The sequence below is a fragment of the Sinohyriopsis cumingii genome, chromosome 1 (assembly GCF_028554795.1).
Source record: "Sinohyriopsis cumingii isolate HCF-2022 chromosome 1, ASM2855479v2, whole genome shotgun sequence".
NCBI classification, from domain to species: Eukaryota; Metazoa; Mollusca; class Bivalvia; order Unionida; family Unionidae; genus Sinohyriopsis; species Sinohyriopsis cumingii.
In genome coordinates, this window is record NC_142961.1 from 11,443,352 (window position 1) to 11,471,042 (window position 27,691).

Genomic DNA, 27,691 nt, shown 5'->3' on the forward strand with positions numbered 1-27,691 from the left:
TTTCATCGCGTTCAGCGTAAAAGTGCAAACCATGAAGTACAAGATGCATGCGAGTGGAGAATTATTTTTCACGATTCTAGAAGAATATTACCTTACCTGTCAAGTAAAATTCATACTGGAAGGTCACTGCTAAGGGCAATGCATTACCCGCCTAGGCCATTCTCATGCGTATGTCGACAGTTTTATGTTGCAATCTCGACAATTTATGAAATATTACAAGCAGGTGTCAAATCTGCATTCATCTTTATCATGACGTGTTCTCAAATTGTCTCACTGAAGCAAATTTGGTAAATTAGATGAAAGATTTGTAATTGAGGCTGAACTAGTTTTGGTCTGTAGATCGATTAGTTTGTGATTGAGTTTCCGGTTAGGACCAACCAGACTGTATTTCATTCCTTATGATTGACTGGTTACTCAGATTCAACATGATTTAAGCCTCTCTCATGCTTGAATTATACTGTTAGGTAAGAGGATTTCATAGAATGGGAGCCAAACACTAGTTTTATGGGCAGTACAAGTCAAAATCAAATAACATTGGGTAAATATGGCAATACAAGTCCAATTCAACTAGCATTGAGGGTCGTCCATTTAGTACGTACGCATGGAAGGGGAGGGGGATTAACCCAAATGCATACGCTTGCGTACGGGGGCGGGGGGGGGGCGAGTGTCTACTGATAATGCATGCACGCATAGGAAACGAGCTGGTGGTGGTGGTGGAAGTTACGCAGCTTATTTATTTGATGCAGCCAGACATTCAACGTCGGTGGATTATCTGTTTTATTAAACACGTTAATATTATTAATCCTTGATAGTTTCTGCGTGGATTAAATAAAGGCCGTACTATAAAATTGTGTGGGGGGGGGGAGGGGCGGCGTCAAGTGTACGCACGCGGGGGTGGGGGTGGGGTGTTAAAAAAGAATGCATGTGTACAGGGAGGGGGAGGGGTCAAGCTTTGCCAAATTGTTGTGTACGTACTAAATGGATGGCCCTTGCGTAAATATGACATAATGTGGCGATAAAAATAAATTCAAATAGCGTTGTTTAATATAACATAATGGGACGATAAAAGTGAAATTCAAATAGCACTTGGTAAAAATATGGTATAATGGGGCGATACAAGTGAAATTTAGATAGCACTTTGTAAATATGACATCATGAGGCGACGAAAGTAAAATTAAAATATCATATGGTAAATATGACATTGTGGCGTGTCGGGGATGTTATGCCGACACTGTGGTAGGTGTGTTATGGTTGGGATGGGGTGCTGCCAATATACTATTTAAATTATTATATAAGTCCCATCCAGAACCGATTTTGGTTGGAAGTTATATTAGTGAAAGATGGATGTAAAGCTCCGGGACCCCAGTCAGCAATGCCGACGGTTAAATGATTGAATATACAAAAAAAGTGAAATTCAACTAATAACAATTTAATGACAATTCAATAATCAAATTATCAAAATTTCCCAAGTTCTCTCCTTCCGATCGACCCCGTGATAGCCTATTGCATCATATGAATTGTAATGTGAGATAGTTTTCCACATGTCCTTTGCATTCTACTCAACTGTGTATTCTTCTCTCCTATTCCTTCAATTCCTTCTCTTCCTCCCGACTTTCTCCAAATTCCTTCTCTTCACCTCGACTTCTCTATACTTCCCCTTTTCCACTTTCTCCTCCTCGACTACTTTTCCTCCTCCTCCTCGACTCTATACCGACTAGACTTGTCGACTCCAACTGCTCTGCTAGTCTTACTTCCATCTCCCCTCTTAGAGACTCGGGACTTAACTGAACCGGAATATGAAAACACAAGGACGGTACAATATTTTTCTAAGCCCTCTCATCTCACACTACACCCAGCCTATCATCAGATAACGGTTATTAAATGCTTCGGTCACGCATTCATTCACATGTTGTGTTTAGATAATTTTAGACGGGACATTTCTTATGGCTATTCATTGATCTTACAAAGTGCTCATTGGACTAGAATATTATTCTGGAACTATTGTGAATTATTCAAAGTAGTTCTAGTCAATGCCGTTGTGATATGTACATTCGAGACCTGCAATTCATTCCAAACATTCGATTCTTTTGGACTCGACTAGAACTTTTTTTAAGCATTCTTTTGGATTAAATTTGAGAGAGAGAGAGAGAGAGAGAGAGGTTATATATCCTCCTTCGTTTTTATTTTCAGAGTGAGTCTGACAGATTATTAAAACAAACAATCGATCAAGATATTTAACACAGTTTTTAAATTTATTTCCCTATATCAATAGCTGACAAAGATTACACACTTTACAATTGGAAAAAATAAAATGTATGTTCTGTAATGAAAACGACCTCTATATAGAGAATAAAGTTCTTTTAGTTAGAAAACGCTAATCGTAAAGATAGCAAATATAATAGTTGTTGTTGCTCATTTTTTGAGTTTGAAGGTGACCATGATATCACTAATTGGTTTGGTTTCGATGGGTACCTGAATGACTGATGAGGCCAATTTGTGCTCTGAAGTGTTTATGACACACTTGATGGGAGATGCTGCTTGGGTTTCATTAATAGAGGAAGTGCTTCAGTTCCGAGATTTTCGCTGTTCTCGCCTTGGCACTACTTCTGCAATTATCTTCCGTTCAGTGGCTGTAGTTATAATATGGATGACAGTCCGCCAGTTGGATGTTTCCAAAACTCTGGGTCAATATTAAATTGTTTTAGGGCTGACGTGAGGGTATATGTGACGCGTTTCTTCTCAGGACCCAGAGATCGCGTTCCCTTCTTCACCTAGCCGCTCTGTGATACGCTTGACAGGATAAGCGGCTTGGGATTGCATGAACGATAGAAGACGTGCTCCAGTTCTGATATTTTTGCAGTTTTCGTGTCTGCACTGCCTCTACAATTATACAGTGTAGAAGTGTTTTAGGGATGAAAGGAATGAATCTTTGAAGCGTTTATTCTGACCACCATATGATCGCGTTCCCTTAATCAGCTCGACGCGAGGATCTTTGGTAGTCGCTTTTTTTGACACCCTGGTAACGTCGCCTGTCCATCTCAACCGTGCTTTAATCACCAGAGCGTGGATGCTTGGAATGCCTGCCCATGTGGGAACCTCAGTGTCTGCAACCCTATCCTGCTATATTCTAATCCATTTCCTGAGGCAGCCCATATGAAAATGATTCATCTTCTTGGCATGGTGTCTGTACACCGTCCAGGTTTCGCATGCATACAGCAGGGTCTGTGATACAATGGCTTCGTAGACATTGAGTTCTGTTAGTATACTGACCCATCTGCGCTCCCGCACATTTGAAAGTAGTCTGACAAACGCTTGCTTTTGCAATTCAGGCGTTCGTTTCATCGTCAATGTGAACTACACATGACAGTGTACTGCTGAGATAGGTGATCATGTCCATTTACTGTGATGGTAGATTCTACGAAAGGCTTTCTTGGTGCAGGTTGGTGCATCGCCTTTCCTTTATTGACATTGATTGTGCGACCGAAGTTGTCACAAGTTGAAGAGAAATGATTTATACTGTGTTGCATATCAGATCCAGATCTGGCAACTGTCATTAGCAAAAACGAGATACCGAACGGTCATTTCATGTATCTTCGTCTTCGCCTGTACTGGTAGTCTCATCAGATTAAAGAGCGTGCCATCAGCCTGGAATCTGATGTCCATCCCGGTATAATAGTCAGGAGGGCATCCGTAAGCATGGCAGAGAAAATCATACTGAATAGGGTTGGGGCCAATAGACAGTTCTGCTTGACTTAACAAATTTGTAGTTTCAGATTATGTTTAAAGTTATCCCTGTGAAGCGCTGATCATATGCGTTGGCCTTTCCTTAATCCTTTTTTTTTTGGGGAGTGTGTGTGTGTGCGCGCGCGCTCCCGATTACCTGATGTAACACGGATGAGTGTTCCGCGAGAAAGATCTACTGAGATATAACCACTCTGAAGAATAGACGATGGTAGCTCAGTCAGGATACAAATTATCAAGTCTACTTTGAGGTTATCAACTAGTCTATTTTTGTCTATGTACTAGAAAGTTCTAGTATCTGTCCTTTCTTATGAATAAAGTAACTGCCAGATATCTGGCGGGCAATAACATGAAATTACACACCAAATTACTTTGGTGTATTCGCGAATTATAATATACACCAAATACCTTGGAGCAGACGGTTGACAAATCATCTTTGCGTCCATCAGTAATGATATCGTTCTGAAAGAACAGTATGTATTAGAGTAAGAAAACATGCCTTTTATTCTCAATTCAGAAAATGTCTCTCTTCAATGCGCTTGAAGAACCTAATTGAGTTGCATTTATTAAGTCAATGCACACATGATGCAAAATGCAAAGTCATTTGTTTTGCACGCGACCCAGAAAATTGATAAGAAGGACACCAGTCCCGCGTGCAATTTGATGTTTTTTTTTCTGGTTTTAACGACATCTTTAACATTGTAGGCTATATTTGTGCCAAGGCAATGGGAACCAAGTTCATTTCCAAAGGACTCACCGAGGCAGCCGACCTGGGCTGGTATAGAATCGCGACCCTTGGCTTTACAAGTCCAAAGCTCTACCAACTGAACCGCTGTGGCTCGATCGATACTGGTAAATAGATATGGCCATATTGAAACAACTCATCCAGTAATGTTATGCACGCATTGCACATACAAATATAAAATAACGCTCGCGTTTATTAGCGTACTGATATCATATGAAAATCATTCGCCAAGCTGTAGGTGCGTACTACTTTAATACTTGGCAACATCACATGAAAGCGTCGTGGAGTAATGCAAAGATCTTGACGTTATATAATTAATATTCTTGACATTATGGGACATGAAATTTATGAAACTCGTTGAATACTACAGTTCGTCATATAAAAAATATCAAACTCGTCCCTACAGAGAGACTTCATAGTAAATGAGCTCTCGTGTTATATTTTAACAATACAAAAATGAAAAAATGAGCAAAAATAATGTACATTTGAAAAGATTTAAATAAAAACACGTAACGTCAAACGAAAAAAGTATTAGAAGACTTTCTGTGAGTCTTAAGTAATCGCTATCTCTCTTTCTCTCTCTCTCCAAATTGCAGTCAGTCAGGTATGTCATTTTAAAGGGCAGAACGCAGTATAGCACAAATGTGAACACTAGAAGGAAGCGCCTGTCCCGCACGTATAAATAAATATGTAATTATAGTGGTATTAATGATCATACGAATTGTTTTCAAAACTCGTGTAATTTTACGATATGTAACAGGTAGGGACGTTAACGCTACATGGGCACGCAGAGCACTAACCTAGAAATAAATATCACATAGCTGTCCGCAGCACGTTTAATCAAAATGGTGACTTTCTGTATTTATTTAATTTGTAGAAGGTGAAACTGAAAACAGTTTATGTATATTTCACATATATAAAGAACAAAGAAGTATCTTTGTAATGGTGCAAAATTTTGTAGAATAATTTCGCAGTACATTCTGTTTTGATCAACCTGCAACACGTGACAGGTAACCATTAAGAGTGATGTGTATTGGCTAGGCTCGCAATAACTTGGCAGCTTTCAATAGTTAATCTCTCCTACCTGGAGGCATGAATTGAATTTTAATTAGGGTCCGTTCGATAACGGTAAGAGGCATGGAAGACACCAATTAAATGCAAGGTCAATAGAGGAAAATGACAGCTGAAAAAATAAACTGGGAAAAAAGCATGAAGTCCTGGACCATCTGAAGAAGGTGTCATAAAATGATATTGTCCAGAATACAGTTTGTGGCGGGTAAAGAAAGTAATCCTGACTGGCTAAGCTAAACGAGGGTGAGGGTGTTCCCAATACTGGATAAGCTAAACAAGGGTGTTTGTTTTCTTTGACGGGATTAGGTCTTGTAAGAAATTCCCCTCGCGAAATTTGTCTAAGTTTTGAGGTGAAACAGAATTTTAGGTCCGGAAAATAATAAATATTTCTTGAAAGATTGTCCTAAGGACACGTGCCGGAAAGTGGTGGACACTAAAGGAGAGATTAGACTGCACAGAAAGGCGCGAGTCTCGAATAGAACACAAAGTTAGTCTCACTTGCATACAATATATGTTCATTGATATAAATTTGTAAGTATTTGTTAAATGTATTTATTTTATTTTGTTTGCATGCATTTCATCTCAGATGTTATATGACTCGTACATTATATGAATGTATTCGGATTTATTTGTTTTATATGTAATAGAGATCATGTATCATAAAGATTTCGTGCATTTCTGGTGAGAAGAAAATTGTGTCTTAAATTATTTGCATCATGTATCCTGTTAAATGATTTTTTACGCCTGGAAATGTATGTAAATCAATCGCCAATTAGCAAAGTAATTTAGTTAGGACGATGAGTGAAGTCCATCAATTCGTTAATTAAGTTGTGTATTCTTCTCAACTGAAAATAGTGGTTGTAAGCATTAGGAATGTGTCCACAGTAATATATCGGCTGTTAATTTATAGCCATAACGGGGCAGTAATAGTTATATGAGAGGTCTAATTATGTCATAGTTCCAGTTAAGAATGCAAGAAGTAGCTAGAATATATATATATATATATATATATATATATATATATATATATATATATATATATATATATATATATATATATATATATATATATATATATATATATATATATATATATTCACACCAACAGAGATGTGAGTGTGTATTAGGTTGCGAACTGACCATATATTATATTTTTTATTTTAAGGGGAAAAACGTACTGCATAGTGGAATGATCACAGTCTACAACCAAGACGGTTGATGGCGGAAAAGGAGAGAGAGAGAGAGAAAGAAAGAAGGAAAAGAAATACGGCAACGCTGTCCTATCACCAACAGCGATTTAGAATAGACCGGAATACGATTATATGACGAAATTTGTTCTGTCAGCATAACAGAACGGCTGATTGAATTTCGCACAAACTTTTTTTTAACTATGTTTCTGAGAGAAAGCGAATCATTTAAATGTCATGTTCGATTTGATTTTGCTTATGTAATTTATTAAATTGTTACATTTTACACACGGTGTTATTTTCTATATCTATGATCGAATCGCATCACCACCTTCTGACAATCTCCAAAGGAGACATAGACAGATTCATACCTCAAGCGCATGCAGTGTAGCAGATGAGCATACTGATTGCACCAGTTGCCATTGATCTACGCAGATTTTGCTCCTGTTATTTAATATTTGAAATGCTACGTAAGTATCTGACTATTTCACATAGTTGGTACATTTTGCATACAGTTTGTGGTTTAATATAGTTCATAGGTCAACATGTTAACATCTCGCTTTATGTGAATATGAATAGTCCAAATAAGCCCATGAAATTATTGCGTTGTATTCTTATTGTTGATTAGCTGTGGTAGTGTTTTTTTTCTTTGTCCCTCCTTCTGGAACGATTTCTTCTGACAATTACTATCAGCAATATGGCGGCTGTCATTCCAGTGAATATTCAAACAGACGGATTGCAAAATCAGGCGACTATTTGAAAAGGCACAGTAGCGGGTATGTACGCCAGAAGATGACCAATTTACCCTACGCTGAATTCTCCGGATGCCAACCGAAAACAAGAAAATAAGTAAAACAGTTGTTCTTCTGGTTGAGCTGAAAACATCTGAGAACCGAGAAGATATACAACACTGTCCAACACAAACAAACCGAGTTTATGTAGACAAAAACTCTGCGGCCTATTTTAATACAGGCAGTTTCTTTACACTGCTGCTACAACCCAGTATGGATCTTGCACCTATCACCAGGACAATCATGGTTGAAACGTCAACTTGTTGAGTAAATAAACTCACCTATCTTATGGACTCGGGTCACAATTAGTTTTACTATAGAGTCTCTACATTTCTCTCAATACTTAATTTTCCACTGCAACCAAATCATAATAAATCATACGTTAATCTGAAATACCTTCAAACGATGGGTTCACGGTGAAGTTCTCGTCATGGGTTATTCGGCATTTCTTTGACAGGCTGGACTGTAAACAAAGCAATATGCAATGGATCACAGATTTCACTATCGGATTAGCATCAATACCTTATTACTCACTGCGCTGTCGCCAAAATACAAACAGACTACCACACCACAATGCTCTGATTCTAAAGAATAAACAATTATCTTTACATCAATACCCTGAATAAGCTTGTAATACCACCAAAATGAAAGCGGAAAAATGCTATAAGAATAGACTGGGATTACATTCGTCGGTATTAAACCTGAAGTAATAATTGTGACCCAAGTCCTGTCAAGCGAAATTATTTTTAACCAATTTTTGTTAAACATTTATATTTGTCTGCCACACTTATTTCATAGCAAACAAGACGTCTGCCAACTGTCAGAAAGTATTTAGTGCTGGTGTTCCACAGGGTGCAAGTCTTGGTCCAAGTGCTCTTGAGAAACCAAAATCAAATTTGCTATCTCTTTCTTAATTATGGGAATTTTTCAACGCAGTCAAAAAAATCAATGATAATATGTGATAATCTTTATCTAAAAATATGTTTGAAATATAAAAATATGGATAAATTAAATTTGAAAGAAATTTAAAATTTTCATAAAAAATTAAAATTTCAAACTGACAAGTTTTAAACAGCAAAGTTGACTAATGAATGGTTTTTAAAACAAGTGGTTGCTTGGATCTGTGCAACCTTTGACATTTTGTCCAGGGGTAGTAAGCAAGATAGATTAATGTGATTTTTGTAGCAAACTGCAATACGCCTGTCCAAATGCCGTACACACTAAAAATAACAATAACAAGTGCTATGTTACACATTTACTGTTTCAGGTAATCATTCAGTTGTTAGTTTAAATAGTACCACACTCAGCTTTCCCAATTTTTTTTGGTAGCAAAATGTCATTAACCACAAAAGGTAACAATGTGATAGGAAAATACAGCTCAAGGGAGGCTCTACCTTATTTAACAATGGTGATATCTCTCATGGAGACTTAAAACATGTCTTTGAGTTGCTACATATCAGTGTGCTAGTATGGACTAATCCTGGTAATGTATGGTGGGTACATTGCACAAGTCTTGATGCGGCCTTGGTATCACCCACCTGACTATTGGAAAGCTTCCAAACTATTCTATCTCTTTCAGCTTGTGCCAGATACTAGGCTAGACCTGAAAAGATAGAACATGTTTCACGTAACCATACAAATCAGTAAGATGTAGGTAAATGAAGTTAAAATGTCCTAAATATAGAGATTTCAAAATGACAACCACAGTACACAACATTAAACTTGAGTTCGTGACACCTAGAAATGTAAAGCAATGGTCATATGTTAAAGTGACTATTCATCCCCCAAAATATATGAGGTTTATAGAAGGATGTTTATCAGATTACGTTCAAGCTAAGTAACTAGTAATGTACACTAACTATCCTGAAGTGTTAGGGAATGTGGGGTTGGTGAATGTTTGATCATTCGTGCAACAATTAGTACATACCTGTATACAGGAAAGTTAGACAACAACGTATTAAATTAACCAATATTACCCATTCCTGATGGAAATAACACAATTGGATATTGCAAGTGATTACAGTCAAAGATTTGCCTCACATATCAACTATAAGTACCAATAGATCCTATATCATCAACTAAATGTGAAATTCTGATCCTCAAAACTTGTAAACAATGATGGACATTTGTAAATGTGGGACATGTACCATGTACGTATTAAGATCATTGGTGCAAACATAACTCAAATGATCTGCTTGAACATTTCTAGTATAATTAACAATTATTAAGAAGAGTGGTTCATTAAAATGTGATATCGGCTGACGCAACAATGTGGAATATGGATTTAGTGAAAGTATATTTTATCCTTTGGACCTATATTTATTTTAACATTTTCATTCTCTGACAGTTTCAAAAGGCTTAGTAGACAACCTGAGTAAGCCCTAAAATAAAGTTTATTATATCCATCCTCTCATTAAGTACCATATAACTAGGTTGATCTATTATATCCATCCTCTCATCAAGTACCAAATAACTAGGTTTATCTATTATATCCCTCCTCTCATCAAGTACCAAATAACTAGGTTGATCTATTATATCCATCCTCTCATCAAGTACCAAATAATTATGTTTATCTATTATATCCATCCTATCATCAAGTACCAAATAATTATGTTTATCTATTATATCCATCCTATCATCAAGTACCAAATAACTATGTTGATCTATTATATCCATCCTCTCATCAAGTACCAGATAGCTATGTTTATATATTATATCCATCCTCTTATCAAGTACCAAATAACTAGGTTGATCTATTATATCCATCCTCTCATCAAGTACCAAATAATTATGTTTATCTATTATATCCATCCTATCATCAAGTACCAAATAATTATGTTTATCTATTATATCCAGCCTATCATCAAGTACCAAATAACTATGTTGATCTATTATATCCATTCTCTCATCAAGTACCAAATAACTAGGTTGATCTATTATATCCATCCTCTCATCAAGTACCATATAACTAGGTTGATCTATTATATCCATCCTCTCATCAAGTACCATATAACTAGGTTGATCTATTATATCCATCATCTCATCAAGTACCAAATAGCTGTTTATCTATTATATCCATCCTATCATCAAGTACCAAAGAACTATGTTTATCTATTATATCCATCCTCTCATCAAGTACCATATAACTATGTTTATCTGTTATTGTGTCAGATAACTAGACTGCAGTAACGACTGAGTCGTGGAATCCGAATTGAGTACAATTGAAAGAAAATTGGTTCGTTTTTGACGTTTATCTTCATACAGATGACAGTCTTTATTTATACCCAGTATGTACAGATTTCCGGTCTCTTTGGGATATTTTACTACCTTTTGGTAAAATAATATTTATGGAAAACTTAATACCAGATAGGATACATTTAGTTTTTCTCTATTATTGGTGTTCACGATACGATAGTCAACTGCTGACAAACTTATTTATAAAAACAACGCATCTAGGTGACCCTAAACAAAATAAACCTCCTGGAATATCTCTTGACTATATACTTGTTAGCAACAAAATTTGCAAATGACGATGTTTTTTGCAAGTCAAGATGCATGGTAAGACTAAGATTACCATGTATTTGTAAAACAAGCGCTACGTCCCAGTTGCAAGGTCTTTGTTATATCTGTTCCTCTTCTGCTTCATGGCATGCAACTGACACGGGAAAGTTTGTCTTGCACGATAAAGGTTGAGAAAAGATTACACGAATTAAAGGTTCCAATTCCACCATCGCCTGAAAAAAATACTGAAGCGTTAACTAGTAAATTTGTACTTGTATTACAACAGACTGAATTAAAGACTATCTCCCAAAAGACGTACAGATAATATGACTTTCCCTCAAGTTCATGAAAGTGCTAGACGCTTTTGAGATGGGAGTCTCTGGGATTCAATGCATGCCATCTACAAACCATACAATGAATGCAAGAGAGAACTGAAGAACATTGAAGAGCAAGCTATTATTTCATATGAAAGATAATGTGTTTCATGATCTAGACCAAGAATAAGAATTAGATATTAGGTTTGCCTGGAAATTATATAATAAACAGTGTAATAGTGGTAGAAACGCTAAAGCCGATTCGAGCTAAAGCCTGAACGATAGATAACATGTAATCCGCAAGAGACATCTAACTTCTTTCACGTATAATTTAAATTCCTATACACTCCAGAGAATAAATAATTCTCGAGCTATCAAGTAAATTAAGAAAATAAAAGAAACCCCTTTTTTAACGGAAAACATTACCTTAACTAAAACAAGAGCAGCATGAAACAAGTTAAGTTCCATAAAAAGCGGTGGATATATTGCGTTAAGAACGAACACATCGTCTCAGGAAATGGATAGAAACTATTTAGAATCTATTAAAAGCAATATTAAAATCTGTCGTATAACTTGGAACCGTAAATTCGGCCTGACAGTGTTAATCAAAGGAAGAAGAAAGTGTACAAATGATCCTGGCAGCAAATGAGCAGATTTTTTACTAATTGTCTTGTACGTTTCGCTTAAAAAACGCATTTCTAAGAGACTTAATGTATTGCGAAAAAAAGGAAAACGTAACATTTTCCGAAAATTCAACAGAAGGTTTTCCAAAAGAGAAGTACATAATTGATCTTATAACTTGCACGAGATATCTTCCCTAAGTCTGAATGAAAATAAAAAATCTTTGACGCATCTTTTAATATTAAGAAAGCCTTTGGCATCGTATGATGCGAAGAACTTTTCATAAAGCTTTCCCTTTCTGACATTAGGAAAACCTCTAACACCCTAAAATACGAAGAATTTTTCACAAAGCTTTTCCTACCGTGGTGTGTGTGTGTGTATATATATATATATATATATATATATATATATATATATATATATATATATATATATATAAATATAAAACATTTGACACCGTATGACGCGACAGACTGTTTATAAAGCGTTCCCTATTGCGACACAATGAAAACCTTTGACACGGTATGACACGGGGTACTGTTTATGCTTTCTCTATTGCGACATAAGAAAACCGTTGACACCGTACAACGCGAGGGACTTTTCATAACATTTGCCAATTTTAGATTTTTGTCTGCTTTCTAACAGCAGGCTCAACACATAACTGGCTATGTCATGCCGAGAAAATGGGAACTGAATACTTTCCCAAGGACACACAGAGACAATCAACACGGGCTGGTCTGGGGGCGTCAACACGGGCTGGTCTGGGGGTGTATCGAACCCATATATTACACCTCCGACGCTGTATCAACTTAACTTACTCGTTTAACTTCCCATACCTTTTATAAGGAAATCTTTGACATTATATGACGCAAGGGACGTATCTTATAACTTTTCCTATTATGAATTACGGTGTATATATATATATATATATATATATATATATATATATATATATATATATATATATATATATATATACACACACACACACATGTGAGAGAGAGAGAGAGAGAGAGAGAGAGAGAGGCCGTTTCGCTATAGAAAGCAAGAAATCTGAACCCATTCCGATCCATGGTGTTCGACAAGGTGGTGTACTTTTTACTTTTCTCTTGCAATGTATCAATGATCTCTTAAAGTCTCTGGAAGACTCCAAATTAAGAAATACTGAGGGATCAATTCAATGTGAATCACTACTCTTTTTGGGTAACCTGGAATTTTCAAATCGGTGAGAATAAGCGTTGTATCGCTGTTTTTAAAGAAAGCCGTCAAAGAAAGGTCACGATTTCAAGTGAAAAATTGCTCGAAACACTTTAACTGTTTCCTGATATACCGAACATGCAGTTAGCCCTATGTTAAAATGACGTTAGTTCTGCATCAAAGGTAGTAAAGGCATGTTCAGAAGAACAAAATTCATTATGTTCCCTTGGGGAAAATGTAATCTAAATTAAGTCCCTTCGCTATTGCAGGTCTATAGAAGAATTTTTTTTTTTTAGTGCTTTATGGTTGCGACATGTGGGCCCATAATATGAAATATATCAAGAAGCTAAACGTATTTCAGCATTAGAGTGGGATACATTTTCAAGAATTTTTATGTAACATGAGATAAGAATCAGCGAAAGCATGATTGCAAGGAAAGCTCCATTTCCAGTGCGCATTATTCCGAAAAGACGTTGTCGAAAATAATATATTTTTAGTGAAATTGTATATCTTCCTTTGAGGATATACAGGTGTGAATTAAGATGGACTTATTCATTATAAATGAAGAATCATCCACACATATAACTAACGATTTTATGTTTTTAAACAAGATCAATATTTCAGCTACGAATAAATGGAAGCACTTTGATTTAAACTCAGCAAACTAATATGAAAGTTGAAACATTTTTAATGATCAATTCGTTCACATGTTAAAAATACACAGGTTTTAAACCAGTAGAGTACGAACGGGGGGTGGGGGGCGGTCGCCTCGTACGCCAGATGTATTGGGGCACCAAAAGCACATGCGCCATAGGTCAATACGCTATCAACCAAATAGCTTAGACGTGTAAAGTTCCAGACCAACATTGAAAAAAGGAGACAAATCAGGCCTTAAAATACCTATACTAGCATGCGGTGTTAAGCTTTGTCTTTAAAATACGTCACGACTTTCTTGTCAGAAATAGCGGAGATTTATCAAAAGGCAACTTTAATCTGCATGCAAAAATCTGATCTGGGCCTAGTCTGATACACGACATGCCAGACACGTCTCATCTTGACACATGTAAACAAGACTTAAAGAGCCCATGAAACCATAACAAAACCCCCCAAACATGTGTCTGTCTCCAGGTGCCATAGCACCATCTGCTCACAACAGATGTCGCACTCAAAGAATTAATGACACATGGTACATGGCGCTTATACATCACATTGTACCGCTGCGTGTGTAACTCTTTCAGATACTCAAGCACTCTTAAAAAGTAATTGTCAAAAATGGATTGGTGGTTATTACAGAATGGACATTATTATATTTGTGACTACCTTCCATACCTTAATTATACTCCCCGTTTCATTTTATACAAATGAATGACAACATTACTTCTCGCCATTTGTTGTCAAGGTAATTGTTGTATCGTGGTGTCTGCTAACAAGACCAAGCAGTACAAATGAGTGAAAGCTGAAGTATGATTGTTTTCCAATTTTCTATCGTACATTTACATATGAGCATTAAATCTGGAAAATTAAAAATGATAGAAAGGGAAAAACTGAGAAAAATATGGCTTCCCTCCTGATTGTACTTGCAGTAAGAGTCAACAAATACAGAATATGTTTTCGACATGTGGCAACATAGCCGTGTAATCCGTAACAGCTGAATGTGCTCACAGTTTGCCATTTTTTCAGTGGGTTTCGCTCTGAAAGCGTACTGGTAGAAGAAATATGGCTTTTTAAATAGAAAACTTCGAAACTTTGGAGACATACTATGGCCTTCGCCTTGGATGTATGGAGAATGAATGATTTTGTTTATGAGGCTAAAGCTGTTCGTTTTCTTTGATCCCTACAGCATGAAATAATGAATATTTATATAAAGGCTTTATTTCGAATGTTAAAGCTGTCATAGACCAGTACTTCACTTACAGATGTGTCTGTCAAAACTGTAAAGAGTAGGTAAATCAACGACTGAAAAAAGAACCACGCATATTTAACCACGTTTTGCCGTGTTCATTTTTTTTTGTTGTTCTTTAAGCTGATGTTAAATTAATATCCATACTATAAATACTCGCCAAGGTTCATTATAGAAAGATAACATACCGTATATAACTGCTTATACACAAAATCTCGCGGTCGAACCGTCAGATAAGGGTCCAGGCTGCTTGTTCTACTGATTAGTCCTAAGAAACTGCACTTGGTTTTAACTTGTGCAATACTATATATACCGTATTCCATCCCGCCCATGAACATAAAAAAAAAAATTCCACGTTGTGAAAGCATCATTTACAAATTGTTATTTCCGGTCTAACTACCTGGAAACCATCTTTAGTTCGAAACTACATTTCCAGTCAGCAGTTTATTACCAGTCTGTTCAGTAAAAAGAGACAACAAATGCAATAAGCAAATCCCAACAGCTTGGTATATTATATATATATCTATATACAAAATGGTAAATAATGGATGTAGTTCAAATTTTTTGTATCCCACAACAGGTGATGTGATAACATTCACACTGTCCCCGAAGGGCTACTCCTTCAAATGCAGTATGTGTACTATGGACCTTTGTATTTGATTTTATCTTATTCGGAAATGTTCGGCCACGATAAGCACCAACTGGAACTCTCCGTCTGTCAAGAAACACCATAGCTAATCCACGCCATCTAGCGACAGAAAAGAGTGATTAGTTACGTCCATTGCCGTCAGTGCTGCCTTCATATCACCAATAGACAACAGGAGCACGAAAACTGCCAGATACAACTAGCATCCATGGGATGAAAAAACTTATAAAATCCCTTAAACGCAGGCAGAAACAATAACATGAAACAAGGTTTATTACATATGCAAGTGCCATTTTGTCTTATTCTATCTCATTTTCGTTAAAATCTATTCATCTACGTTTTCTGATTCCGTTTTATTTTGTACGTCTTTCTATTGTATACCTATGAATCAGACACAAACATGTAAGAATTCGTAAATCATATACGGAAATGCAAATATGACAAATCAGTCCCATAACTTCTATTAATGTAAACGATGCGTACTTTCTCAAGATGAAGGAGATGACAAGCCAAGAAATTACTAAAGCTTATTACTCTGTACAAATTTTAAAAATGCATATTTAGGCACCGAACATTTAAAAAAAAAAGATCTTCATTCCAGGGAAAAGAGTGTGTGGAGCCGCTGGAATGTTTCTTATACATTACTTGTCGTTTCTCTTTCTCTCTCTCTCTCTCTCTCTCTCTCTCTCTTTGTGAAGGTTTGTATGCCTTCCTGGTTTATCCTTCTGTCATTATTTGGCGGTGGTGGCGAACCTGCATATAATAAGGAGCATTTAAAACAGGGTAGGAAAATTCCAGCTATTGCTGGAAATGGTGATGACAAAAGTGTTCGTTGAGTTTACGGATACTATCCCCTAACCCTTTCTGTTTTACTAAAATGAAGACATATTATCTTGACATAAGCAAGTCATCACATCAACAAAGGTAATGTGATCAGAGGAACTACTTTATTTGAATTTTAATATACATGCGTTACTGTCAAGCTGGTCGGCGTACGGATAATATCGGAAACCGTATTGTAAATCACTAGAAAGCATAGTTGTTTACTTAGAGGTGTTGGTAGAAAGTGAATGCAGCATTTATTAAAGGTGATAATATTAACAGCGGATTAAGGGTAAGAAATAATTACCGTATCTACCCATGTAAAAACTACACAAAACTCCAAACTGCATAGACCAAGATCTGCGGTCTCTTAATGCCTCAGCATATCTGAATCGATGATGTTCGCTGGAAATCGTGTAACAATGCTGACCCTGTTCTGTCAGCCGATTATGCAACATTCAAATCTAGATTAATTATGTTAGCTGTTAATTAGTTAATTGAGTTTTATACGCGGGTAAATATTGTACAGCGAATGTTTTCAGTTATGGACTATACATCCTTCAGGTAAAGTTACAGATAGGCTTGAATGACTACTTGCCATGGATTTGAAAGCAGTAAATATTAGTTCTGATTACTTTCAAATCACGTGTTCCTAAACTTTATTCGTTTTCACCAAGGAAGGAAGGAAGGAAGGGAATGTGAGCACGTTGCATGAGATAAGAAGTATAAAATAGACAGCCTCATGAGCAATAAGCCAAAAGTCAAAATTTACGGGTCAGATAAGAAATGCTGTCAGAAATCGTCATGCCACGTTTATGTCATGGCAAAATGTTTCACTGTTTTCCCTGTAGCGATATAAAAACAATGACAAGATAATTTATAATTTTGTCTCAGATGAAGTCATGATTGAAAATTAGGCCAAATTAGCATCTGAATTAGTTTATCTTTTCGCTGACCCCTTTGACTTGAAGTACACGAATTCAAGTGTTTTATCTACATTTTACCTCAGGCGGATACAACCATGGTAGTAAAACAGATGTAGTGGAGCAAAATTAGATATCATCTACAGAGTAGAGAGGAAGTGTCTCAAGATTTTTCCGCAGAACTTATTTGTTCTTATTCTTCCTCGTCCTCTCAATTTTACTACTAGTAAAATTCGTTCTCCTGTTACTGTTGCCACCATTATGACCTTGAATACAGATGCTGTCACTGCTACATTAGCATTATTCAATCGGATTCAAATTATAGGTATCAGAACTCCTCGTCCAATTATATACAGTAGCAAATATTATAAAGCATTTCATTTTGTGTTAGAGAAGAATTAAAAGTTAGCAACGATGTATTTCGAATGACGTTTCCTATTTTTATAATTAAGAAAGCTGTATTTGATATGACAAGTGTATCCTAAACGTCCACAGAAGACAAGTTATTGGTATCTAACATAAGTGTACATCACTTATAATAATAATAATAATAGTTATTATTATTATTATTATTATTATTATTATTATTATTAACCACCGCTCCGGTGGCCTACGTGGTTAAAGCGTCAGCCACGGATGCGAGAGGTCGCGGGTTCAACCCCCCCCCCCCCCCGGGTCTAACCAATGACTTTAAAAAAGGGTACTAACAGCTGCCTCGCTTGGCGCTCAGCATTCACAGGTTAGTGTTACAAATGGTCGGCCTGGTGTCCAGATAACGTGACTGGGTGGGGCATGGTGCTTCATGTCTGCAGCATGATGCCGCCATGCTGACATCATTATAAACTGCCACACTAAAGACATCGTAGTGAAATTACTGAAAAAAATGTTAAATCAAAGACATATTAGTATTGTTGTTGTTATTGTAATTGTAATTGGTGTAGTGTGGTGTAGATGGTAATGCTGCTGTCAATTCAAAATAAACGACTAGACGAAGAAAACCAAAATACACCTTCATGAAACTGAGAAATGAGACAAACAATTTTAACTGCAAGGTTACCCACTATTAGTACTGTCGTCATGACAACTGGTAACATATACCATAGCTTTTGTAAAGTGGTTTGTAACAATTAAAAAGAACTCTGGCCGGTTTCATGGACATAAGGTCTTGAGTTGAAACAGTAGCCAAAGCTGGTCATCGCCGGTAGGTACTTCGACAAGACATAATATTCACATTGTCTCTCTGTTCCACCTTCCGTATATAAATGACACTTTGGACACTTTCACATAAGATGTAAAAATTGTATTTGATGTTAAATTCATGGATTTAAAAAAAACAATAATTCTGAAGAGCTCTTACAACGACGATCATCCTAAGGGGTTTCAAGGGTTAAAAAGAGTAGTTGTTGTTGTTGTGGGGTTTAACGCCATTTTTCAGCACACGATAGGCTATACATGGCGGCCAGTATTAATAGTGGAGGAAGAACCTGGGAAAATCCCGGGAAGAAACACCGACCCAAGAGAAGCTACTGGCAAGCTTTCTCACATACCCACATTGGCCGAATCCGAGACTCGAACCCACGCAGACAGAGGTGAGATGGCAGTGATCGAGTAGCGTGTGTGGTCATCTTATATGTTCGCCTGGTGTTCAATATGCGTAAAAAGGGCAAAGTTGACAATAGAGACCACTGACCAACGGGTCTCAGTGACTTGGTCTACGTATGCTGTCTAGAACTAAACGTACTGTTAAAAAAAAAAGTTTCTTATCAGATCCATATCCTATGACGTTTTAACCAAAGAATGTGTGTAGTTTTATGATCCTAAGTACAAACCATCCAGACTGTTTGGCCAATAAACTTGCTCTATGGAAAAAAGCTATTCCGTAAAACACATTTTTCTCGTGGTCACAATGACCCCGACTTTTGACCCCCAAATTCATGCCTCTTCCATACATTGAAAGAAAGCCATATACAAACTTTGGTCAAGGTATGTTATCGAGACGTAAAGTTATTATTTATGCTAAATCATTTTTCATCTTTAAGTGACAGCCATCTTGACATTCATATCTCAATATTAATAAGCTTCTTTTTTATCCAGTCAGCAAGCCATTCACAATCTTTGGTACATGGTCTCAAACTGAAATTCTTTTGCAGAAACCATTTTTCTTTTTTCAGTCACAGCGAGATTGATTTTTGACATTTTGAATTCAAAATCAGTAATCTTCTTCCTTAGCCTAACTGCATGCCTGGACAAAGTTTGGTCCATGTCTGTGATGTAGAACACTAGTTTTTTCGCGGAGATAATTTTCTTCTTTCAGTACAGTAAACTTGACCTTTGACCCCCAAATCGACAGAGTTTCTTTTCTTCTTCTTGATCCCAAGTGCAACCATGCACAAAGTTTGGCCCAGGTATGTGATGCAGAACTATAATATAACTGTGCAGAAATAATTTATCTTCTTTCAGTCACAGCAACTAAGATCTCCGAGTTTTCGACTCTGAACTCAATATAGTTTTCCCATGACCAAATGCATTGGCAATCACTTAAAACCACCATATCCCCTCCACACACACACACAAAAATGAAATAAATTAGGTAAACTGCAATAGTGTACTAACGGTGACCCAAATATATTCCACGGATATACTGAGCAAAGAAACCTAGGAAAAATCTGATTCAATTTATGTCACTAATTGATAGTTTGATTAAAGGCAGCTGTGTAGTTGACCTATTTTCAGAGTGTATTCATTACATTTATACATAGTCCAGCATTTTTCCCCTGACATACAAAGGTACTGGAGAAAAAAACGTTTAAAAAGGTTGTTATTGGAGGAATATATAGATGGATGGACGGACTCAGATAGATATATAGATAGATAGATAGATAGATAGATAGATAGATAGATAGATAGATGGATGGATGGATGGATGGATGGATGCATGGATGGATGGATGGATGGGTAGATAGACAGACATGTACAGATAGACAGATAGATAGATATGAATGAATGTTAGATTCTGAGGTAGATAGGCAAACCGGGAAGTCAACAGATTGATGGATATTGAAGGCCAACCGATATCAACTAGCAGAGAGATCGATAAAATAGATCGATAGGCTGAAAAGGCATTCAGGTACAGGGTGTGTGTGTGTGTGTGTGTGATTTGGATTTTTTTACGTACAGTCATATCGCTACGATGTCTGCAGTGTGGCAGTTTAAATTGATGTCTAGCACTGGGGTATCATGCCGCAAAGATGTAGCATATGTCCCACCCATTCACATTATCCTGACACTAGGCCGACCAGTTCTAACACTAACCTCTTAATGCCGAGCGCCAAGCGAGGCAGCTGTTAGTACCATTTTCATAAGTCTTTGGTATGATTCGGCCTGGGATCGAACCCACGACCTCCCGCATCAGAGGCGGACGCTCTAACCACTAGGCCACCGGAGCGGTCGATACAGGGTCTAATCAAACAGATCAATATACAGACAGACAGACATAGGTTTCACAGATGTTTTAGTTAATAGCAACAAATTATTGAAAAGTGTAAACAAACAATTAATCCAGTACAAGAGCCAATTGGACCGTGAGTGTATCTAGTGCTATGCTATTTTAGATAGCTTGATATTCAAGTACAAACAATTAATGTATTGGAAACACCGTCTAGCCACTGTACTCACTGAGTAAAGAGGGTCAGAGAACCCCAAAAGGACCACTTGACCTAAGAACCACAACAACCTGCCTTTTTTTAATCTCTCACCCAAAACAAGATCAGCTCAAATAAAGGCAATTCTGTCTGGTACACATTATGTCAACACTTGAATTAAACTTAAATCTGTAGATGTTAAGGTTTATTGTACTATACAGATTTCTCCTTATAGATCTTGATTAGCTAATTAGTGAAAATATAAGAAAGTTCATATTGCATTTAAGAAGAAATCTGGAACAAGATTCTAAAATCTTTATGGCAAATTCTAACCTTTACCACTATGCATCTGAGCAAAACATGTTTCAGGTAACTCCTAGCAAGATTTGAAGATGGCATACTCAACGACTTGAAGATACTGAGTAGATATAATCTTATGGCCAAATGAATAACCTTTACCATACATGAGCCAAATATTTAACACTTAATGTGTTTAAGTCACTAATAAATAAATTTTGAAGACGATTATTCTTAACAGTTTTGAAGATATAGAGTGGAAGACATCTAAAAATGGTAATACCAAATACTTACAAAAATGGTAATAACAGCTGCCTCGCTAGGCGCTCAGCATTAAGAAGTTAGTGTTTAGGACTGGTTGGCCTGGTGTCGGGATATTGTGACTGGGTGGGACATCATGCTACATCTTTGCGGCATGATACCACAGTGCTAGACATCAATTTAAACTGCCACACTGCAGACATCGTTGCGATATGACTGGAAAATGTTAAAGCTATGTTAAAAATCTATATAACACACACACACACACACACACACACACACACACACACACATACAAATGACTGTTACCAGTATATACATGAGCCAAATTTTTCACTCATATTTAAGTCACTACATACTAAAAAGATTTGAAGATGGAATCCCTAATAGTTTTGAAGACAATGAGTGGACAAAACCATGTGGCCAACTAACTTTTGACAACATATAACTAAGTCAAATTTTTCACTCTTAATGTATTTCAGTCTCTGCAACTAAGATTTGAAGAGGATATAGTGAATAGTTTAGAAGATACTTAGTACACACAGTTTGACAGTGACAGACTTTTTAACTTGCACGAGATGAATACTTTTGGGAAAAAATATAAGTTTAAAGCATCATAAGTCTTTGAAATGTAATATACCACTTCATCAAGAGATTTATCAATAACACACCAGATGATGCAATGTTAGCTTTTAGCTGAAATGGGATGGGAATAAAACGGTGAGCTGTATTTTTTAGTCGTCAGTGATAAATAATGCATACTTAAATTTATATTTTTAAAAATTAAGTATGCTCAACTGGAGACTAAAATGGCTAAAACAATGAGGTAAAAAAAACCTTAACAGTCCCCATCCCCACTTTTGAAACTTATGTGACAAAGATATCTTTGTCTAATAATAAGCCCATCCCTAATTGTTCAGAAATATATCATGCTGACCCCTTTGTCTTAATGAGGCAGGAATAATGCATTTGAGCTAGGATGACATGAAAATCTAATTGTGTAATTTACAGAGGCTTACAAACGTTTATCAAATTTAATTTGTCTACCCCAAGCAAGTGTTGTGCAATTAGTCGCACTAAAAATGTTTTCTTTTATCAAAAAGGTCAAAGTCCAAAAGTGTAAAAGGAAAATATATTATAATAACCTGAAAATCTTATCAGGTCATTTAAATATGGAAGGAAATATTCCAAAAAAATTCACTTGTCTACCTCAGGTGGTTTTTGCTTGACTGTGCTGGAAAGTTTTTCTCATAATAGTAGAAAGTTAAATATTTATGGAAAAACTGAACAAGAAGTCCCAGCAGGCCTCAGATCACTCACCTAGCTACATATCTAAATGCCAAATGCAAGAGCGGGTTAACCAAGACATCTACATCACTACGACGCTTTTGGTTGAAATTTCTCCCAGTACTATTGGTTGCGTAAACTGATAGTATTTAGTAAATATGGAAAGGTCACTAGGTTGGAAAATATGGAAAGGTCCCTATGTCGGCTGCTTTGTGTCAAAGATGGTTAAATTCTGTTATGGGGTTTTCCAAGATAAAGTTGTGTAAACATTATGCTACTTTTAGACATGGCAAACAGAGGTAATGGCTGAATGGCCTTTCTTTTGTTCATACACAAAAAATTCAGCTCAAGTTAACTTTTTCATTCATAATAAAATGGGCATGGTTTTGCCCTAGGGGGACTGTCAGCTGCTACAGATGAATTTTGCCACTTTCTGTCAGTGAGTGATTCATTGGTAAAGTGATTTAGTGGTAACTGCATGAGCACAAACAACATGGTTGTACAAAAGTTGACATCATACACAATGTTACGGATAACTCCCGAGTAAAGTGTTTTGGGATGGAAGGGGGCAACTGATGGAGCCCAGTGAGAACCAGACTGGTCAACAAAAGTTGGGGAAGACGGTGGTAACAATGAAGACTTTCCTCGGTGGGTAAAGTTTGAATACACAACATGTCTGACACAAGACTCTTGCTGAATAAACTAGAATGGAGAAAAGTGATTGATCAGATCACTCTACCAGCGATTAAGTCAGCGGTAACTGAAGAGGTCCACTAAAATGTCCAAAGGAAGTTTGGGAATAACAATGGTAATGTTGCAGACTTCCATCAGTGAGTTTTGTTTAAATGCACCATATAAAGCGTTCACATTACATTCTTGGGTATTAAAACTGTGAGGAGTGAAGTGAATGGGTAGCTTTCTTTGATACAGAAAGCAACCTCTACCAACAATGACAATCTCAAGGCCATTGATCACTGTAGGTATCGTGATGGGGATGTTGGCAGTGAATTTAAATTTAATGTGTTGACACCCATGCCAATCCAAAAGAATGGACTTGGCTGCTGATGCAGTTTTTAATTAGTCGATAATTTATCTATTAATGTAAGCTCATGAATACTATTGTGGACCATTGTTGGCATTCAGGCCTACATAAAAGCGATAGCAATTGTGTCATGTATTGTTGCGTATAAACGATGCTTAAACAAAGTGAAAAAGCAACAATTTATACACAGCAATTTTCAGCGGACGTTAACTTTATATCATTATAAAACATATATGTCTGACCTGTGGGGAATGTCTACAACTACTGATGATTTCACAGTGGGGATGTGAAACGTTCCAACTGAGTGTAAGGAGTAACCCTCGAGTCCTGTTTCTTCAGTGGTAACTGAAGAAGCCCAGCAGTGACAATAAAAGTTGGGAATGAATGTCACTGGTAACTATGTGGACGTTTGGTATTACAAGATGGGAATGTCACTGGTAACTATGTGGACGTTTGGTATTACAAGATGGGAATGTCACTGGTAACTATGTGGACGTTTGGTAGTACAAGATGGGAATGTCACAATTAACTATGTGGACTGTTGGTAGTACAAGATGGGAATGTCACAAGTAACTATGTGGACTTCTGTCAAAACAAGTTGGTAATAACAGTGATAACTATGTGGACTTCACTCAATGGGTTTAGTATGAATACACGAAACAATATAGACTATATTCTTGGATGGAATGCAGTAAATGCCCAAAAAGAACAGATGCACATCAGCTGCTGAATCCTCTTCCTTGCTTTCAAAGATGATTAAATAATACTGAAGGGCATTCAAGATACGACATTATTGTAATCAGTCAAATTCTGTTCAGTCTTTTTAAAAAAATAAGTTATTAAATTTTTTTTACATTTTAGTAACAGTAACAGATTGGCATCAACTGCAAATCTTAAAGCTCTTATTGCAAGAATACTTTCTGTAAGACCTGATAACATTCTGAAGAGATGTCTTTGAGAATCTGTTTAACGGATTTTACATATTTAGTAATGGTGGCCAAATTTAATAGTGAAATGGTCCTAAAATTTGTGGAGATTTGTGATTCACTGTACAAGAAGATAATTGCTTTATTGTTTGATCTAATAAAAAAGGTAAATAAAAGAACAAACAATTAAAATAACATCGGTTCATTGTTTTAATTTGCATCTCGTATTAACTAACATTAATAGTTTCAATAAAAGTATAATGTGTTTTATGAAATGTTGTGGTCTGATTTCTTCTAATGTAAATTCATATGTTGCAATTCTCCAATTTCTCCATCTTTTCTTATATTCATTTACTGTTCATTTTTCCTTTGTTTTATTGTTAGGGCTACTCATTTACTTACCAAATTTATATACAAATACCTTTTTGCTAGTCCGTTTTATGGTGAAATCTAAATCAATTAGATTATTAATGTCAATTTCTTAAGGCATGTAGTTGTAATAAAATTTATACAGCCATGGTGCAGGACTTCCTAAAGATTATTAAAATTTTTATTAAGTGAAAAAATCTGTGTGATTTAAACTTTTCATGTATAAACTTTTTCAGACATTAAATAGATTGTACATGTCCAAACTGGCATGAAACAAAACCTAAACATAAAGAAAAGTGGTAATTATGTAATGTTGAAAAATGTTTATACAGATGATTACATTTTACATTCCACTGGACTTTCTATATTTATTTGATCTAACCATAAACTTAACGCTGTGGCAGGTAGATATTAAGGTTACATTGCTTCCTAGACTTTTCTGTAACTTCTGTTACAGAAATAATTTACGATTACCAGGTAGGTAGTTCTGGCGAACACTGTTATTTGAAAAAAATTATCAAGCTATCACAGAAAAAATATGATAAATATTGGTATGCCCATCCATCTTTAAAAAAATCTGCAAGTTTAATTGCATCTCAGAGTCCATTGTTTTCATAATAAAAAAAAAAACTCGAACCCCATGACTGACAGTTAAACGATAAAATGTGCTCTGTGCTTCAATATATTGACCATTTTATGTACGTGTTATAGCCTAAACTACTGGAATAAAGTATATATAAATCTGCATCAGTTTCAACTTGTAGGGAGACGAGATTGTAACACCAACACTAACCATACCACCATCTAAGTGACTGTCTAGTAGGCTGTGACCTAATTTTGCCCAGGAACATGGTCTTCAGTCAAGCCTACATAACGAAACTTTGCCACCAAGTTTGTCTGAAGGTTTTAAGACACTGCCTGCATGGGTTATTTTTAGGTATGAGGTCATTATATATCGCATCGCATCTAAATTAATTAATAACCTGCTTCAATACCTATGTTACAGATTCTGTTTATCAAAATAAAAGAAGAGATTCTATATCAATCATTTTAGCACATTGAGCATGTCATCCATTGAAAACATTTACAAACTTCAAACCCAAATTTGCACCAGAAAATTTGCGTCCTATTTTCAAATGATATTAATTTAATAAGAGTGCACACATGAACCTATTGGCATCCCGGTACCGTAAAACACAGATTATCTATACATCAATTATCCTAAATTTTCATTAATATGGAATGACGGAATGTCATCTGGAGCTATAATTTGTTACAACTAATTTTACCACTAGTCAAAACAAAATTTGTTTCTTCGAGGTTGCTGTGTTCCCTCTAATAGGTGCAACCTATTTATTACTAATTTCCTCTGCTACTGTTTTTTCCCCTTCCTTTTCTATTCACAGTATGCAAACACACTGTGATCAGTGCTGCAGAAAAGCAGCATATTTTATGCAGACAAATACGTCTAAAAATGCATAAAGATTATCATGTTCAAATTTATGAAAAACAATTTTAAGAATTTAGTCTGAGGTTATTAGTAGACCAATCCTGCTTTATGCAGAACCCATGTTGTATGTTTGCGTGTTCTATAAATATCAACTATTGAACTATACTATCAGCTAAAGTTCAAGATGTTCCATGCACATTTGAAATGAGATTGGGGGAGAGGGAGGGGAGACAGGAGGTCTTTGGACCTCCCCTACACCCCCCCACCCCCCAAAAACCCCGCATATACACAAACGTCACCTGTCACTTGAAATTTGACCAGTTTTATTCTTGTGCATGTTTATTGGGTATTATGCACACTCTGACTAAATAGGCAAATAAACTTTTGCTTTGGTGCCCTTAAAAGGAAAGTTAGGGCCCTTTAGAAATTTTGCACCCCTCCCCCCAAAACTTGATCTGATCTGGCCCTGTACCTTGTGAGTACACACTCGCAATAAAGAGATATAAAATAAATAAACCTTGAACTAGTTTGTCACTAAGCAGTTTGACACCATTCGACATTATCAACATCTTGATGATTAGGACTCCGTTTCGAAGTGTAAGTTTTTTGTTTGTGATGCTCACAAAATACCCAATCAAATTTTTAAAAACTGTAGTTACATACCAGGAAGTAAAGTACCTAATTTATTATATTCTTATCTAGAACTCTGTGTTATTACAACAACAATACAAACATTGATTATTGATGTAATTTTATCTACCTTTTAAAAATATTTAGAGTAAATTTCGGGTTGTACAGATAAATGTGGTCTGACTGTGAAGAAGAAAATCTGCCACAATAATGAAATAAAAAATAATGGTAAAAGTAGAGGACATATTTTACAGGTACTGCTGACATTTTATATTCGATGTTTCTGATTATCAGTAATCCATGAATAACGTAATAATTGGATTTCTCCT

The 27,691-nt window shown here is 36.2% G+C and overlaps 1 protein-coding gene and 1 long non-coding RNA gene across 24 annotated transcripts in view; one reads left to right on the forward strand and one right to left on the reverse strand.

Annotated features, from left to right (window-relative positions):
• LOC149806412 (uncharacterized) overlaps positions 1 to 27,691 on the reverse strand; it is a 229,104-nt gene that overhangs the window by 15,900 nt on the left and 185,513 nt on the right. For 4 of the 23 annotated variants that reach the window (XR_016420180.1, XR_016420193.1, XR_016420195.1 and 1 more), the window contains 2 exons: positions 8,930 to 9,138; positions 7,932 to 7,998 (listed from right to left, as the gene is read on the reverse strand). The exons of 4 other annotated variants lie outside the window; for them this stretch is intronic. Coding sequence is in view for 1 of the 19 variants with exons in the window: in XM_089952955.1 (XP_089809081.1) it covers positions 11,156 to 11,269 (114 nt within the window). In the remaining 18 variants the exon portion in view is untranslated. Of the gene's footprint in view, positions 1 to 96; positions 328 to 7,931; positions 7,999 to 8,777; positions 9,139 to 11,109; positions 11,270 to 15,256; positions 16,392 to 21,691; positions 21,875 to 27,691 lie in introns of those variants that run through there. 15 more of the 23 variants (XR_016420171.1, XR_016420183.1, XR_016420188.1 and 12 more) reach the window with 13 other exon arrangements.
• Positions 4,450 to 7,030, forward strand: LOC149806413 (uncharacterized). The gene is made up of 2 exons (XR_016424129.1): positions 4,450 to 4,593; positions 6,723 to 7,030. It is a non-coding gene; the product is annotated as an uncharacterized LOC149806413 (long non-coding RNA).